This window comes from Euprymna scolopes, chromosome 20, assembly GCF_053919585.1.
Source record: "Euprymna scolopes isolate OS-2025 chromosome 20, ASM5391958v1, whole genome shotgun sequence".
Lineage (NCBI taxonomy): Eukaryota > Metazoa > Mollusca > Cephalopoda > Sepiida > Sepiolidae > Euprymna > Euprymna scolopes.
This window is the reverse complement of record NC_136501.1, coordinates 2,446,127-2,462,648: the sequence shown is the minus strand read 5'-3', so window position 1 is coordinate 2,462,648 and position 16,522 is coordinate 2,446,127. Positions and strand designations below refer to the sequence as shown.

At 31.9% G+C, this 16,522-nt stretch overlaps 1 protein-coding gene across 1 annotated transcript in view; it reads right to left on the bottom strand.

Moving 5' to 3' along the window:
• LOC145241291 (regulator of G-protein signaling 7-like) overlaps positions 1 to 16,522 on the bottom strand; it is a gene marked incomplete in the record, with an annotated part of 531,541 nt that overhangs the window by 42,054 nt on the left and 472,965 nt on the right. The window contains 2 exon segments of the mRNA XM_080104037.1: positions 3,445 to 3,738; positions 11,246 to 11,359. Coding sequence (XP_079960163.1) covers positions 3,445 to 3,738; positions 11,246 to 11,359 — 408 coding nt within the window.

The following is a 16,522-nucleotide window of genomic DNA, read 5'->3' as shown; positions in this document are numbered from 1 at the left end:
CCCCCCCTTGCCAATCTTTCACGAAAAACACCCGTCTAGCCGAATCCGCTGTGAAAAATTTCCCCCACTCTTTATCTGTGCCTAAATCAAAATGTGGATTCCATGAACAAAGCTTCTTTCTTAGAACTGCACGCCTGTGGAACTCTGTTCCGTCTGCCTGCTTCCCACCTGACTACAACTTGGATGTGTTCAAGTCCAACGTTAACAAATTCCTAATGAACCGCCCCCTTAAGTAAACACTTCATCAAATCTCCACACTAACGTAATGTACTTGCAATAACCCTTATCCCTGAGTGGCTTCCGGGCCTTGATAAGTGGTGACCACTGTGTAAAAAAAAAAAATGTGGGCACAGATAAAGGGTGAGTAAAATTGTTGACAACTGTTGCAGCTAGACAAGTATTTGTGAAAGTTTTACGTAGGGAGGGGGGGGGGCATAGATTGAAGCTCACTTGTAAATCAAAGCAATAAATCCGACTGGATTTAAACTCCGTCAATTCTGTCGTCTGCCTCAATATAGGATCCGTTATTCCATTTGAATATTTAAGATTTTTTAAATGATTTCAAATAAGGAAAAGTATTTTTTAACTGTTTATAAAACAAACTTGAGAAATGATTTGATCAGATCTGAATTTGCGCAATATTCAATTCATAAAAGATGCTCGACTGATCTTCAATATTTACTTCTTCCTTATAAGACATTCACAGCAAGAACTTATTTTGCTGCCACAATAAAAAAAACAAAAAAAAACTTTCATTCTCTCTGCGTGTATAAAATCAGGGAGAATTGAACAAAGACTCTTTGCAATTGATTCCTGTCTATGGAACACATTATCACAGGAATGCTTCCCTACAGATTACAACATAGCTGCCTGCAAATCCAATATCAATAGATTCCTGCCATGAACCGTCCCCATAATTAGTTTATTCTATTAATCCTTCGCAACCCTCTCGTAAGGTTCTTCATCTTTCAACTTTGCAATCATTCAAATTTATTGACTCTTATCTTAGAGTCGCCTTTGACCTTGACCTTGATAAGTGATGTGAAAAAAAAATGCAGTGAAGAAGATCACAGTTTAAAAGTAATAAAGAGACAAAACAAAATATTTTAAATGTTTAAAGAGACGGAGGTGATAAAATGTAAAAGAAACGTCTTGCTGCCCAAATCCCAACATAGTGGCCCAGTAGTTGCTGCCCCTGATAGTAGCCCCCTACACCAAAGTGGCAATGTGCCTTGTTTGGGGTGAAAATGTAATGAAAAAAAAAAAACAGTGTTGTAACAAATCTTATAAAAAGAAAAAAAATTTTTATAAAAATGGATGCTGCTTCATATTTCACTATTCACTTTTGTATGCAAATGTTATTTCTTTTTTGCATTTAATCGATTATTTGTCTTTTTCTCTGATGAAGATCAATGAAAGAAATTTTTCAGACGCTGTTTTAATGTCATTTAAAAGTTTTGTCCATGTAAAAATTTGTTTAAATATTATTTTTAGCATGTCAATGTGAATTTCATTATAGAAACATTGATTAAATTTGACTAAAATACACATTATTTTCATAACATTGCGTTATTGTTGTGGTGGCACCCACTTATTTACATATGTGGATAATATTACACATAAATAACAAGACTCGGTTAGTCTGAGTGTGTGTTAACCAGAAGCCACCGAAGGCCGAGCCGAGAGCAGATATGTTATCCAGCCAAGACTCTCTTACTTGACAATCATTGTGTAAATATACTGTAAATATACTTTTCCTAATACACTTCTTATTGATCTACCTTTGTTTGTTGAGTCTTCATGTTATTTGGTTCAACCTGCAAACATAACAGTTGGCGACGAAGATGAGCGTCAAACATAACAGTTATAATTTGGCTTTCAAATTTAGCATGTCAATGTGAACTTCATTATAGAAGCATTGACTAAAATACACATTGTTTATTTTCATAACATTGCGTTGTAATTTGGCTTTCAAGTGCACCTGATGTGTATTTTATTATTTTTAGCGGTTTATTTTTTTATCATCATAATTTATTATCATAATCTTTCATTATTATGATAGTCTACATGGTGGAACGATAAAAATGTTGCCTTAAAAGAAACGACATGATTCCATTTTTTTTTTATGAAAACCGGTTTTCTTTTTTTGTTGCAGACCATCTACTAGTTGGCCAGTTGTAAACAAATTCCAAGAGCGATAGGAGCCTTTTATCATGTCTGAAAGTGACACAATGTTCAACGAGCGAGATCGGAGATGCGCTGCTGTACAACTCGTGTTCTCTACCGATCCAAATTATGACAACAGGACCATTGCCAGCACCCTCAAAATGCATTGCTAGATTGCCACAAATAACAGAGACATGTCCAGGGTGATGAAAACAAAGTTTTCGGCCATGGTTATGGTCTTTCGTGTGGTTTTAAGTGAGGGCCACATCATACCACCTCACATTTTTTAAGTCAGTCCCTGATAGTAGCCCCTGCTTCAAAGTGGCACTGTGCCTTGTTTGGGGTGAAGATTGAATAAAAAAAAAAAAAAAAAAAAAAAAAAAAGTCAACACCAAAGTGTACCTGGATGTGCTGAAGAGTGTGGTGATCCCCTGGTGCAATCAGGTGGCTGCTGGCAGAACCTAGGTGTTGCAACAGGATTCAGCACTGGCCCACAAATCCAAAGAAACCCAGTCTTGGCTTCAGAAGTGTTATAACTTTGTACCCTTCTCCTACAGGCCCCCTCCTCCTCTGACCTGAAACAGCTAAACTACTTCGTTTGGTCATGTTTTCCGACATGACCTCCCACAACACCAAAGCAGCCCGATTGCCACCATCTGCCGAGTAACCGTTAAACTCCCGTCGGTGATTGTGGAAAAAGCATGCTCACAGTTCTGAACCCATATTGAGGTGGTGATTGAGGCTGAAGGCGGTTACATTGAATAGATATCAGCTCTACTACATAATCAAGTTACCTGAATAAAAGGTTTGAAAATAAAGCTGTGGTATTGTTTTTCTTTAGGGCAACAAATTTATCGTTCCACTCTGTATCATCATAATCTATTATCATAATTTATTATAATCTATTATAATTTATTATAATCTATTATCATAATTTATCATCATCATCATCTATTATCATAATTTATTATAATCTATTATAATCTATTATCATAATTTATCATCATCATCATCTATTATCATAATTTATTATAATCTATTATAATCTATTATCATAATTTATCATCATCATAATCTATTATCATAATTTATCATCATCATCTATTATCATAATCTATTATAATCTATTATAATTTATTATAATCTATTATCATAATTTATCATCATCATAATTTATCATCATCATCATCTATGATCATAATTTATCATCACCATCATCATCTATTGTCATAATTCATCATCATCACCAAAACAACTGTAATGTCAACACCAACTCACCTGGAAAGTTTCTTTTTCAGATTCTCTTGAACTTCTTCCATGGTTTTACAATCAATATTAATTTCACACGGCGCACCTGGCGCTAAATATTCCTTGAAGATGGCATCAACTTTCTGTGGCACCTGAGACTGTGGGCATGATTTGAGTTCTTTGCAACTCATCCAGAAGCGGATGTTTTCATGACTAAACTCCTTTTTGAGAAACGATTCAAAACAACGAAGACCAGCTTTGTCAGACAGCAATTCGTGGAGACTGAAGCTCCACATTTTTACACGTTTTTCAGTTGGTTGATCACTAAAAATGAAAAACAAAATGAAATTCAAAAAGATGACAAAATATCAATTTATTAAAACATTTTATTTTCTTTATTACAAATGAGAGAATTAAAAAAAAAAAACTTTATTCAATGGGGATCAAATTCTTTTCTCGTTCAACTTTAAAAACATTTTAAAACATTTCACAGCAGTTCAGTATTAAATCTAAAGTAAAATAGCGACATCATATTTTGTTTCACATGTTAATATGGATTGGATGGCTTTCAGAAATTGACCTCCAAACTAACCTATCTCTGACCAGGTCTTAATCCCTCCTTCTCTCAAATCACTCCTTATTACTTTGTCCCATGTGTTACTTGGCCCTCCTCTAGTCCAACTGACCTTGCTACCTCAACTATTCAACATCTACTAACCCATCTATGACCAAGGCTTAATCCCTATTTCAAATCCATTACTTTTCATTTACTATTAATCAACTATTTATTAAAATTAAAAAATGCTACAGTGTAAAATAAAAGTTTTTAAATCCTATTCAAAAAAAAAAAAAAAATTGCAAAAGTAAATCCACCATAATGCATTTCTATTTCTTCATAAACAAATTAGCTACTTAAAATATATTGTTTATTGAAAGATGTGTTTGGTTATGGTGCCGAAAACCCAAGAATGAACAAGAGACTTTAAATGTGTTTGGTTAAGCAATTCCTTTCCGCCAACAACAAGTGACGACAGTTGCTTGTAATAGTGTTTCTTCCCTTCTCCATTGACAATGTAACAAACATGTCTGTCAAAGGCATGCAAATAATGTGGCATCCAAAAGAAAACTGCCTCCTTTTATTCAGCCATTTTGAACTCCCAACAGCGACTATCTCGTATAATCACTCTTGCTTTGTAACCACAAGGTTTTAGGTTAGCGCCCACATGCAGTCACTACTTTCTTACAGCGGGTGCATGCTAATCATGACTGCTTAATCTCTCTGCACGACATTAATGAAAATATATGTAAATAAATAATTACTTGTTAATTTTAAAGCATTTAAACTGTCGAATGAGAAACCATTTCCAGCTTTAAAATTCTGAATAAGATAGTTTTTATTTAAAACTAGCATGGATACCCAGTATTGCCAGGGTCATGAAGTTCGGTTTGGCCACACCTGCTATACTAAGAATATTGAGCAGTTTTTAATTATCATATGTCAACTCATTGTTACCTCAACAAAAATTTCAAAAATAAAAGAACAAATGAGAACACGGAAATGTAACCCCCACCCCACCCCGAAAAAAAGAAGTACATGACAAACTCTCCACCAGATATTTCGGCAGAAGGGATACGAAGAGAAGCTATTCTCTGGATATTGAGCACCTTTTTATGACTATGTTCCAGTTTAAGCAAATTTCTTTTATGCTTCCTCAGTCTAGAAAGATTCGTTTTAATGGTCTGTTGCAACGAAAACAAACTGTAAATAATTCAGTTTCAAAAATACCAAAATAGAATTTGCGTTAACCGAAATACGTGTTTTTTAATGCTATAAAAATGATGACTTATGACTTATTGTGTTATTAAAAAAAAAATAGCAGTTACGATGTCGAAAAAATGTGAAGAAGAAAAAAACTGGCAAAAAAAAAAAAAGTAAATGAAAGTTTTTTTTTGCTTTTTGTTTTAAATAAAGAATCGTAGTTGAATTGGAATTTTTGTTTATTTTAAAATAAAAATCCACTGGACCAAAACGTTAATTGCGAAATTATGGAAAGTATTTTATTTGAACTGATTCCAAAAATAATACTTGAAAGTTTGTGTGAATTATTTTTAGCTTGATTATCCACCGAAAAAGAAAACAAAAAGAACAAAGTTAGCGTCCAGGAGAAATAACTCATACCGTTTTACAAAAAAAAAAAAATTGATGTCAGTAAAAATAAATTAAATCAAATATATTATCAATATAAATCAAATTTAAATAATAAACTCAAATAGAACACGTAAAACAATTCTCTCACTATAAATAATAACTAAAACACCGCTATTTAATAAAATCGATTTTCCTTAATGTAATATGCAGATGACGTCACCACTTAATCGTATATTTTACACGAATAATGCTATATATAGGCATGAATGAAACCTTAAAGTAATGGACCTTTTGTATATTTTAATCAAATTGTGAACAAACAAATAAACAGACAGGAATACGAATTTATATATATAGATACTAGTATCTTCCTTTTTAAAGTTTAATGTTAATATTTTGCAGTTAAATAATTTTTTGATTAAGCATTTTGCTGAACGTTTTTCTGTTAAGGCAGAAATCTTTTTCCAAGAAAGCATCAAACTTTTCAATATTATAACATTATCAATAACATTAACAAAAAAAAACAATAAAATTATATTTATCACTTAAGAATCACATAAAAATATCACAAAAAAAAATATCACATAAAAAATTATCACATAAAAAAAATATCACATAAAAAAAATATCACATAAAAAAATATCACATAAAAAAATATCACATAAAAAATATCACATAAAAAATATCACATAAAAAATATCACATAAAAATTATCACATAATGCAATATTTACAAAAAATTAAAATTTTTGTTATGCTTCATGCCAGTGTTCGCGTGCAGTGATGAAGTGACACCCCTATACTATGCTAAGGCAATAGTTGGATTTTAAGAGGAAGATCACCACTAACGTTTTTGCTATTTAGATACCGCCTGTTTTCGTTAATTTTTTCTTTTATATTTTTCAAAAAAACAAATGCCAACAATGTTGGACATTTTAGAAGGAAAACTTACATTATGGAAAATATTTCACTTTTCATTATTATTTATAATAATATAAGTATAATGCCCCAAAACGGCTCTATTCAAGATGAGCATAAATATTTTTTTTTTTTGTATTGAAATTCATAATTTCAGCATTACTTCATCAAGGAGTGTAATTTTCAAATAAAAATCTATTTATTTGAACACAAATATTTCATTTCAGAAGAAAAAGTTTTAGTTATTTTACCAAGTGTCCAATAATTTATTGACATTCGTTATAATGTTTGAGCACTGAAGAGTCAGTTTGGAGCAAACTTTTCAATTGCTAGCGACCATCAGTAGGATGAAGTTCAATAGCCATTCTTATCAATCGGCACAGTTTGGAATTCACAGAAAGCTTTAACAGTGCAATTGCATTCACTATCTTGTAGTCTGTGGCAGTGCATTTTGTGTATTTTAAAATATTTTATTGTTTCATTTTCTTCAAAATTAAATAATTTTTTGTCAGAGGAACTGTTTATCAAACATTTCTAAAATGCAATGGTATCTTCTTGTTGGACACAAAAACACTGTGAGTGACAGAAACAAGCAATCTTTTCAATTGCTGAATTGGCAAATCAATGTTTGAAGTGCTTTTAATACAAAGGAACATGGTAAATTGTCTGAACAATGCTGTTAGCAAAACAATTTCTTTCATTGCTCAATTTCAAGTCCAAATTATTTTGAACGTCTGACTTGTCAATTTTGGCCGTTTTCTATTTGAATCATATTTTTGACTCAAATCATAGTCATTAATAATTTCTTTCTCTTTTTATAAGTCTGTTTGTACAATGATTCAACATTGACTGCATGATCCATATTGGTCATTTTTCCATTTGTATTTCAGTGCAAGTGAACTTAGCTTCGACACAACATTTTGTTGAGTCTCGCAGTTCCTTGTTTGACTAATATTCCAGCATAATGAAGATGGCTTTGTTTTAAACTAATTACAGTGCAGTGATATCATTTGTTAAAATAATTTCTGACAACGTTTCAAGTTTATAGATTTTCCAAACTTATTGTCTTCATTTTTATTTTAATCTCGTGTTTGCAGTGACTTATCATCTGGCATTAATAGAGTGTATCATTCTGAAGTTGATAATATTTATCTTAAGTATCATTCTGAAGTTGATAATATTTATCTTAAGTATCATTCTGAAGTTGATAATATTTATCTTAAGTATCATTCTGAAGTTGATAATATTTATCTTAAGTATCATTCTGAAGTTGATAATATTTATTTTAAGTGAAGTGAGAACCTATAGTGAATTGAATCGGAATAATCAAATTGATTCAAATGATTAATGCTCATCTCAAATATTTTAGAACTTAGATATTTCTTGTGTCTTTTTACAATTAATTTATGTATATATATATATATATATATATATATATATATATATATATATATATATATAAAAACAAGAGCATTGCAAAATTGAATATAAAAACAAAATTTAATCTTTTCAGATTCCAGCGAGTTTTGAACTTGCTACCTTCTGCGTGTTAAGCAGATGTGTTAACCACTACACCACGAAACCTTAACAACTGCTTGATGATATACAATAATTATTATTGCATCTTAAACCTCACAATCTTTTATGGGCACAGAAAAATCTTATGAACCAAAATTGCAAAAAGACTTTTAAAAAATCGATAATTAGATCAAAATATATAAAAAAATTAATCAGAAAAACAAGAAGAGTATCAGTATCACTACTCCAAAAGAATCAAATATTTAGTGAGTAAATTTAAAATTTATTTTTTATATAGTATACCTGAAGCTATATTATGGAATAGTAGTCATTGCCAATAAACTTAGCTTCGATATATTGCTGTTCCTTGCTCAACTAATTTGTTCCAATCCAGAGTGCCACCTTGTAATAAAGGTCCATACAAAATTGCAGGTAGATCAGCCCAGTAGTTTCAGAGAAAAAGTGTAACAGACTGACAGAGATACAAAAAGAATTTTTTTTTTTTTTTTTTTTTTTTTTTTTACACAGTGGTCACCACTTATCAAGGCCCGGAAGCCACTCAGGGATAAGGGTTATTGAAAGTACATTACGTTAGTGTGGAGATTTGATGAAGTGTTTACTTAAGGGGGCGGTTCATTAGGAATTTGTTAACGTTGGACTTGAACACATCCAAGTTGTAGTCAGGTGGGAAGCAGGCAGACGGAACAGAGTTTCACAGGCGTGCAGTTCTAAGAAAGAAGCTTTGTTCATGGAATCTATGTTTTTATTTAGGCACAGATAAAGAGTGGGGAAAATTTTTCAGAGTGGGTTCAGCTAGACGGGTGTTTTTCGGGAAAGATTGGCAAGGTGGGGCCAGAGATTGGAGTTCAGACGAGCACCTGCCATGGAAATAACGATAAAACAAGGATAGGCTCGCAACGTCTCTTCTGTGGGAGAGAGGTTGCAGGGTAGAGAAAAAGCCACGAAGTCTATTTTGTACTCTGTCAAGGCAGGATAGGCTGTTTTTAGCAGCTCCTGCCCAGATATGGCAGCAGTATTCCATCCTTGGACGAACTTGGCTTTGTTATAGATAGAGAATTGCATCCGTAGTGAGATATCTTCTGGAGCGGTAGAAGGATCCCACCACCATCTTTCCAGCGACCTTGGCAACAGACTTGATGTATGTGTTCCATTTCAGATCAGGAGTAAAGGTCAAACCCAGAATCTTGTCAAAACACGGGGCTTCTCCCAGACGAGAGCCATCCATCCCAATTGATGCCAGATAGGAGTTTGGTTTTAGATGCATTAAAGGTAACCAGCCATGTCTTCCCCCACTGAACCACACGCTAGAGATCAGAGGAGAGAGAATCAGAGAGAACTTTGTCATTTACAGCCTTTGATGTGTTGCCATAGATGGTCATGTCATCAGCATAGATGTCAATGAATGATTTAAGTATGTGTTTAGGGAGATCATTGATGTAGATCAGGAAAAGAGTTGGGCCCAGGATTGACCCCTGAGGGACTCCAGCATTAATACTGCAGGCCTCCGATTTTTGTCCATCGACCACTACTCTTATGAGCCTATCGGAGAGAAATGATTTAATGATTGAGAAAACAGCTGGAAATCTTGTGAAGTAGACCCTTATGCCATACCTTGTCAAAAGCCTTTGATATGTCAAGAGCAATTGCCCTAGAAAGGAAGCCTTTGTCAAGAGATTCACTAATCCTGTGAGATATAACCGTCAGCACATCTGCGGTAGATCTTGCAGAGTGGAAACCATATTGTGTGTCACTAAGAAGGTTGTTTCGGCTGAGGTGGTTGACTATTTCTCTTTAAAATATTTTTAAATTTCGAACTTAAGTTTTTGGAGAATCCTTCCTACATCAAAGACAGAGATTATTTCAAATTAGTAATATTAATATTATTACCTTTTTTCTTCACATTGGTTGTTGTTGTTGTTTGAAACAGTTCTGAAGAACGTTAATGGCACAATGGCGTGCTGGGAAATATGAAATATTTCTTTGAAGCATGTTAAATTTTTTCAAAATACAAATTTGAAAGATACTTCAAAGACCGATTTCATTTTCAGCTATTTTGAAATTTTAATTTTTTACTTAATGCATGATAGTAGCACTCTTTGCATCTCTAATAACAAAACTATTTGGATGTTTGAATGATTTGTAAACTGATTTTATGCAATTTTTATTAAAATTTGCAAATTAAATTTTGTAATTTCTTAAAATGCAAAATGATATTTTAATAATTTGTTGTGACATTTTATGCAATTTTTATTAAAATTTGCAAATTAAATTTTGTAATTTATTAAAATGCAAAATAATATTTTAATAATTTGTTGTGACATTTTCACATTTTATTGGAAATCATAAAATGATTCGATTGAAAAAATGAATAAAATCATTTATTTTTTTTTAATTTTTAACTTTCGATATGTAAAAATATTTTGTGAAAAAGACTTTTTTTTTTTTTTTTTTTTTTACTTTTCTTCATTTTGTTGGTATTAATTTCGGGGAGGGGGTCGAAGCTCCTATTTAGAAGAAGGTCGCAAGTTACATTGCTCAAAATGTTGTGAAAATGATACCCAAGATGAGAAAAGTAGTCCGATAAATGCAAATGATATGAACATTTTTTTATTAACATTTTAAAACGTCCTCATTTCCTTTTTACAAGCATCTTCTTATTTATAATTTTAGATAATACCAATTTTTACCCACAAAATTCGGTTTACAAAGTAAAATTGTTAATTTGTGTTGGTGACAGCTTATGAAGAACAGCAAATAAAGTGGCTAAAACTCTTAATTATAATGCACTGGAATTTTACAGCTTTTGAACTATTGGATATTTATGCAGAATAAAGATTTTTTTTGTACAACTCAAAATAAATATTTAATTAAATTGTTTTTTTTTTATAATAAATCAATGATAGCAAATAAATGTTTTTTTTGTGTTGTTGAAATTTTATTGGCTCAGCATTTTGGCACCTTTATGCATATTACATAAACTGCCTGGAAAATTCCAACGATGTTCCTTGTGCTGCATAGATACTCTTGCTTCATAGTCACAAAGTCCTAGGTTCGCGCCTGCATGTAATCACTTTTTCCTTGCAGTAGGTGCATGCTAATCATGACTGCTTGGAGTAGTCATGCCCAAAATTGGTTTAGTAAAAGAAAGTGTCATTATTATGAAAGTGATGTGTCTGTAAAAATATAAAAATGATACTTTTATGGAAAGATTGAACGTAAAACTTACCAATTTGCACTGGCAGTCCAGATGGTTGTGTCATCTGAAATCCATGGGTTAGATGGTTGCGGTTGGCAGAGGAATGGATCAAAGTCATGGTATTGTTGGGCACGACTCACATAACTGAAACAAGAAATTCAATCAACCATTAAAAAAAATCACATTTTTAATATTTCATAAATAAATGTGACAGAATTGAATGCAAAATTCAACTTTATGTTTTAGCAAGTTCTAGTTCAGTTTTACGGCAAATCAACTCTTAAACAAAATACTTATTGTAAACGATTTATTGTACATGATAAATTGAATAAAAGTTACTAGTTTACACATAACTGAGAGGAATTTGTGGTTTTATGTATTTCTTAATGATGCTAGTGCATAAATGGCAACATCATGGAACTGCTTCCCTGCAGTCTATAACATGATCAACAAATACTTGTCATAAATTGTATTCACAAATAAAATTGTGTTCATTTCTTCATTTTCAATCCTCTCATATTATTCATCATTCAATCTCACTCTTATCCTCATGTAGCTTTTGGCCCTGATAAGTTGTGATTCATTAGTAACACACAAAAAACACCAGATCTGATAAGATTTTATAATAAAAAATCGCTCCAAACACGGCATGAAACCACTTGATGTAAAGAGCTAAAAAAAAAAAAAAAATACTTCAAAGTAAAAAAGCTAATCAGTGACAAATATTAGGTGGATAGCTTCTGACACACAAAGCAGTAATTCTTCCTCCTTTTTCAGAAACATCGCTCATAAGAATTTCTTTCTGAGAGAAGAAACTATTAGAGCAGAAGACTTTCCTTATCTACGGACCTAAACAGTAAAGGGGCAAGATTTTGCTGCTTGTCAGGTGAGAACTAAAGAACAAAATAAGGGAATCAAAAGTTTGTCCATTTCACATATTAGCAGATTCTTGCACAAAGTTTTTTGATTTACATGAAAAAAAAAAAATTCTAAATTATCTGTAGTAAACGCCAGTCAATATAGACATTTAGGTTATAAAAAAAATGCAGAAATGGTCTTCAATTGTCTGATAATAAACATATAAGAATGTCTGCGTGAGGGAAGAAACTATGAGAGCAGAGAAGCCTTTCTGGCATCTAGGGACCTCAACACTAAAGGGGTGGGATTTTGCTATTTTTTGGGTTAGTCGGGAATATGTATATCTAAGAATATCTGCTTATTTTTGATAGAACATTTGTAGACAGGGCATTAAGCCAGCTGAAAACATGTTTACATTCCATCAAAGCAGAAGTTGAACTTAACGCCAGTCTATAGGTTTATGGTGTTCCCCACAGACAGTCGTGTGTGTGTGTTTTTTTTTATTGTCATTTCATCCCAAACAAGGCACAGAGCCACTTAGTCATGAGGGGCTACTATTTGGAACCAGATTTGCAGGGATACTATTTAGGGAGTTGGGCAGTGAGATGTCTGTTCACATTACACTTTAATTTCTGCATGGCAGCACAGTCAGGGAAGCAGGGTTCCCGGGAGAGAATTCCAAAGTGCAGCAGTCTGAAGGGAAAAAGCTATTTGAATAGAATGCTTTCTGGCATCTAGGAATCTCTACAGTGTAGGAGTGGGATTTAGCTGCTGTTGTGTGTGGTCTGCGATCATTCAGGATGCTGTGTGTTCTACAGTAGGAGCTGGTTCGACTTATCCTAGGTGAATCAAATCAAGTTTTTAAGCTTTGACACCCTCCATCCATTTGCGCATGCCTATTTTAGAAGTTAACCATGACCGGCAATGTAGCTACGCCCTCTAGAGCAAGTAGTTGCCATCCATTTTATTGTTTATTTAGCAAAGGTGTACTCCTGCCTCCAGATATCTTTCATAGATGTCTCTTCATTAAATCAATAGATATTTTTTCTTTTTTTGTCTAGCTATGTCTCGATGTACATACATCAGCTTTTGTATCTTCCAGCCAGGTGTGTATAGGTCCGTGTCAAGTAGGTTTTATTTATTCCTACCAAGTGATATTTCCAAAACACTAGACTCAATATTCAACACCTTAGTCTGATGAAGATGTTCTGTTTTATCACTGTGTGGTACTCCAAAAAAAATTGACATATTTTTTGATTGATTCCGAGGCAAAATTAAACATATTTTTTGCTGATTATATTATTTAGTATTGAACGAATTCATTTTGGCTTCAAATTTCCATCATCTGCAAACTATACGTGTCATAAATTTGAGTGCATATCACTGAATGAAATCTCAAGTAATATCCAAACTATATATTTTTTACTTGAGGGTCATTGCTTATCAAGGTCTGGAGGCTCTCTAGAATAAGGGTTAATATTAGGTAGAGGAGACAACACCATGATAATCGGAAATGATGGAACTTGGGTAAGTCATAAATATGACTGACAGGCACTACAAAGAAGTTTCAAAGTAGGATGGCTCCTAGAGTAAATGTGGTATTGTGGTAACTGAGATGATCCTAGCCAAGAATAGAATAATGAAACTCGTTACATTTTACCAACAATTATTAACCATTTTTTTATCAGATTTTCAATGTGCATAATTTGTTACATTGCAGATTTTTTACCAAAAAATAATTCAAAATGCATCTGAGAGAGTAATGACTGCTAAGCAATGACACCCCACATCTCCTTAATTGGAGCTTCACCATTTAATCATTGTATATCTATTCTAAATTCTCAAAGCATATTACCACTATGGAATATGTAACAAGATTTTGTTTAAAACATAATCAACTAAAATATTTCATTACGTTTTACAAGAATAAAGCTTAAATTAGAGAGCACTTCAATTCAACCAAAATTTTCTAAGTCATATATATATATATATATATATATATATATATATATATATATATATATAAGAGCAAATAGTTAATAAAACATGTTAGAAAACACTTTGAAAAAGAGCTAAAAACATATTTAATCTGAAAAGGAAACACTTAATATGTGGATAGTCCTTAATCCGCGCAGTTTCGAAGAAATAATTTCCTTTTCATCAGAGGGTAGGAATTAGCAAAATGCGAGATCGGATTTTGCATACAAAAGTATTTGATGAAACTGCAAGTAAGTCAAAGATCTTACTTGATAACAAAATGTCAAGCAGAGAAAATATGGTGAAGAAAAATGTGATTTCATGTGAATGGATAGTCTGGTGAAAGGTAAAGTATCCAATGATGGTAAAATCCAAAAATGTAAATCCAAGAAAGTTAATTAAATTTCCATTCACACAAGTAAAATCCAAGGAAATCGTGTAATTGGAAGATGGTCCAAAATAATCCAAAAGGCCAAAATCCGTGGAATAATTCACAAATATGTACAAGGAAAGAGGAAAAATTCCAATAATATTAATAAAAGAAAAATAAGATAAGCGTTTAACACGGCTGCCGAGACAAAGTATAATTAAGAAAAATCAGTGAAGAAGATGAGAAAAAAAGATTAAATGGTGATAGAATTAAATATAAAATAGAAAAGCAAATGTCAAAATGACCCAGAAAGGATGACGTTAAAAGGTGCAAAAAATATAGGGCAAAAAAAAAAAAGAGATCAACTGAAATGTACAGGTTATTACTTAAGAAAATGTCAGCAAGAGTTATTAAAAGTCATTAAATGGAAAATATAAATAAGAAATAAAAATAAAATATAAAATAAAAATTTTTTAAGGAGAGAGGATGGCAGGGATCTGCAAATTCCGGATAAAGCAAGAAAGTATGTAAGTAAATGCATATAGTAAAATATAAGTAAATATACATACAGGATATGAATGTGTAGGTAGATTGATATATTTGATAGATAGGAATATTTAAAGACTAAAACGGAAATTTCAGATTAAAAAAAACGGCCAAGCAAAGAAGAAATAAAGAATTAAAATAAAGGATTATTAAGTTATAAAGTATTAAGAAAGTATGTACAAAAAACGATAATGCTAAAGAAAAATTATATATACCTGAAAGGTTAAAGTAATAGCTATGTAATTTAAAAATTACCATAATTACATTTGAACTTGTTTACTGAAAGAGATCAGTTCGTTTTTAGAATTTATTATATTGTTACTTTGAGGGGAAGTAATTATAGTTATGACTTCGGTTGTGTAGAGGCGACATGACTTAGAGCCTGGAGTATAAGACTTAACTTTTTTTATGATAGTCTATTTGATTGAGAAGGAGGTATTATTAGAGTTAAGTTTTTTAATTAAAGTGGTTAGTGAAGTTCCTTGGTTATTATATAAAAATTTGAGGTTGCTATTTTTTTTAAAGGTAAGGTAACCAGTGAAATATAACGAGGTTAATACAAGAGTGCTTAAAGATAAGGTAACCACAACAAATTACTGCTCATGTAAAGACAAATTGAAAGTGTAATATATATATATGTTAAGATTTCTTGTTCCTTAGAAGCGCCGGTTGAGTTTGAATAAAATAAATAAGTATTATATACGTTTGAAATTAAAAACAACACATTATTACAAAATAAACAGAAATTTATTTTGTTTGAAAATTATGTTGAAATTCATAAATATATTTCGAGACAAAGTCTCATCTTCAGTATTTCTTTCTTTTTTTTTTGCCATGGTGTTGTTGGGGCAGAGGATCAGAAAGTAAAAGTCCGTTTGTTGTTTTTACGGTAGTTTTTTTAAATCTTGGAACGGTGCGTTAGGTCACGCGGGATTCACGTTAAGATTTCTTGTTCCTTAGAAGCGCCGGTTGAGTTTGAACTGTTCTGAGATTTAAAAAACTACCATAAAAACAACAAACGGACTTTTACTTTCTGATTCTCTGCCCAACAACATCATGGCAAAAAAAGAAAGAAAGAAAGACAGACTGAAGATGAGACTTTGTCTCGAAATATATTTATGAATTTCAACATAATTTTCAAACAAAATAAATGTCTGTTTATTTTGTAATAATGCGTTGTTTTTGATTTCAAACGTATATAATACATATTTATTTTATATGTATATATATATATATATATATATATATATATATATATATATGACTAGCAAAAGTACCCGTCGTTGACTGGGTTCAAAAACAGCCTACAGAAATGGACTCTGATTTATGAAAGTATGATAAGTTATGAAAAGGAAGAGTTGTAAATTTGGGTTAAATTTGGGGGTATCAAAAACCAAAGCAAAATATGATGAAAGTAAAAATAAAATAGATAAACCCCATAATTTATTATACCATACCTGTTCACACTGAAACACTTGTCACAATATTCTGTGGATCTATATTGTTAAACTTTGTGACATATTTCCATTCTATGGAGGTCAGGTGTGAACGAACAC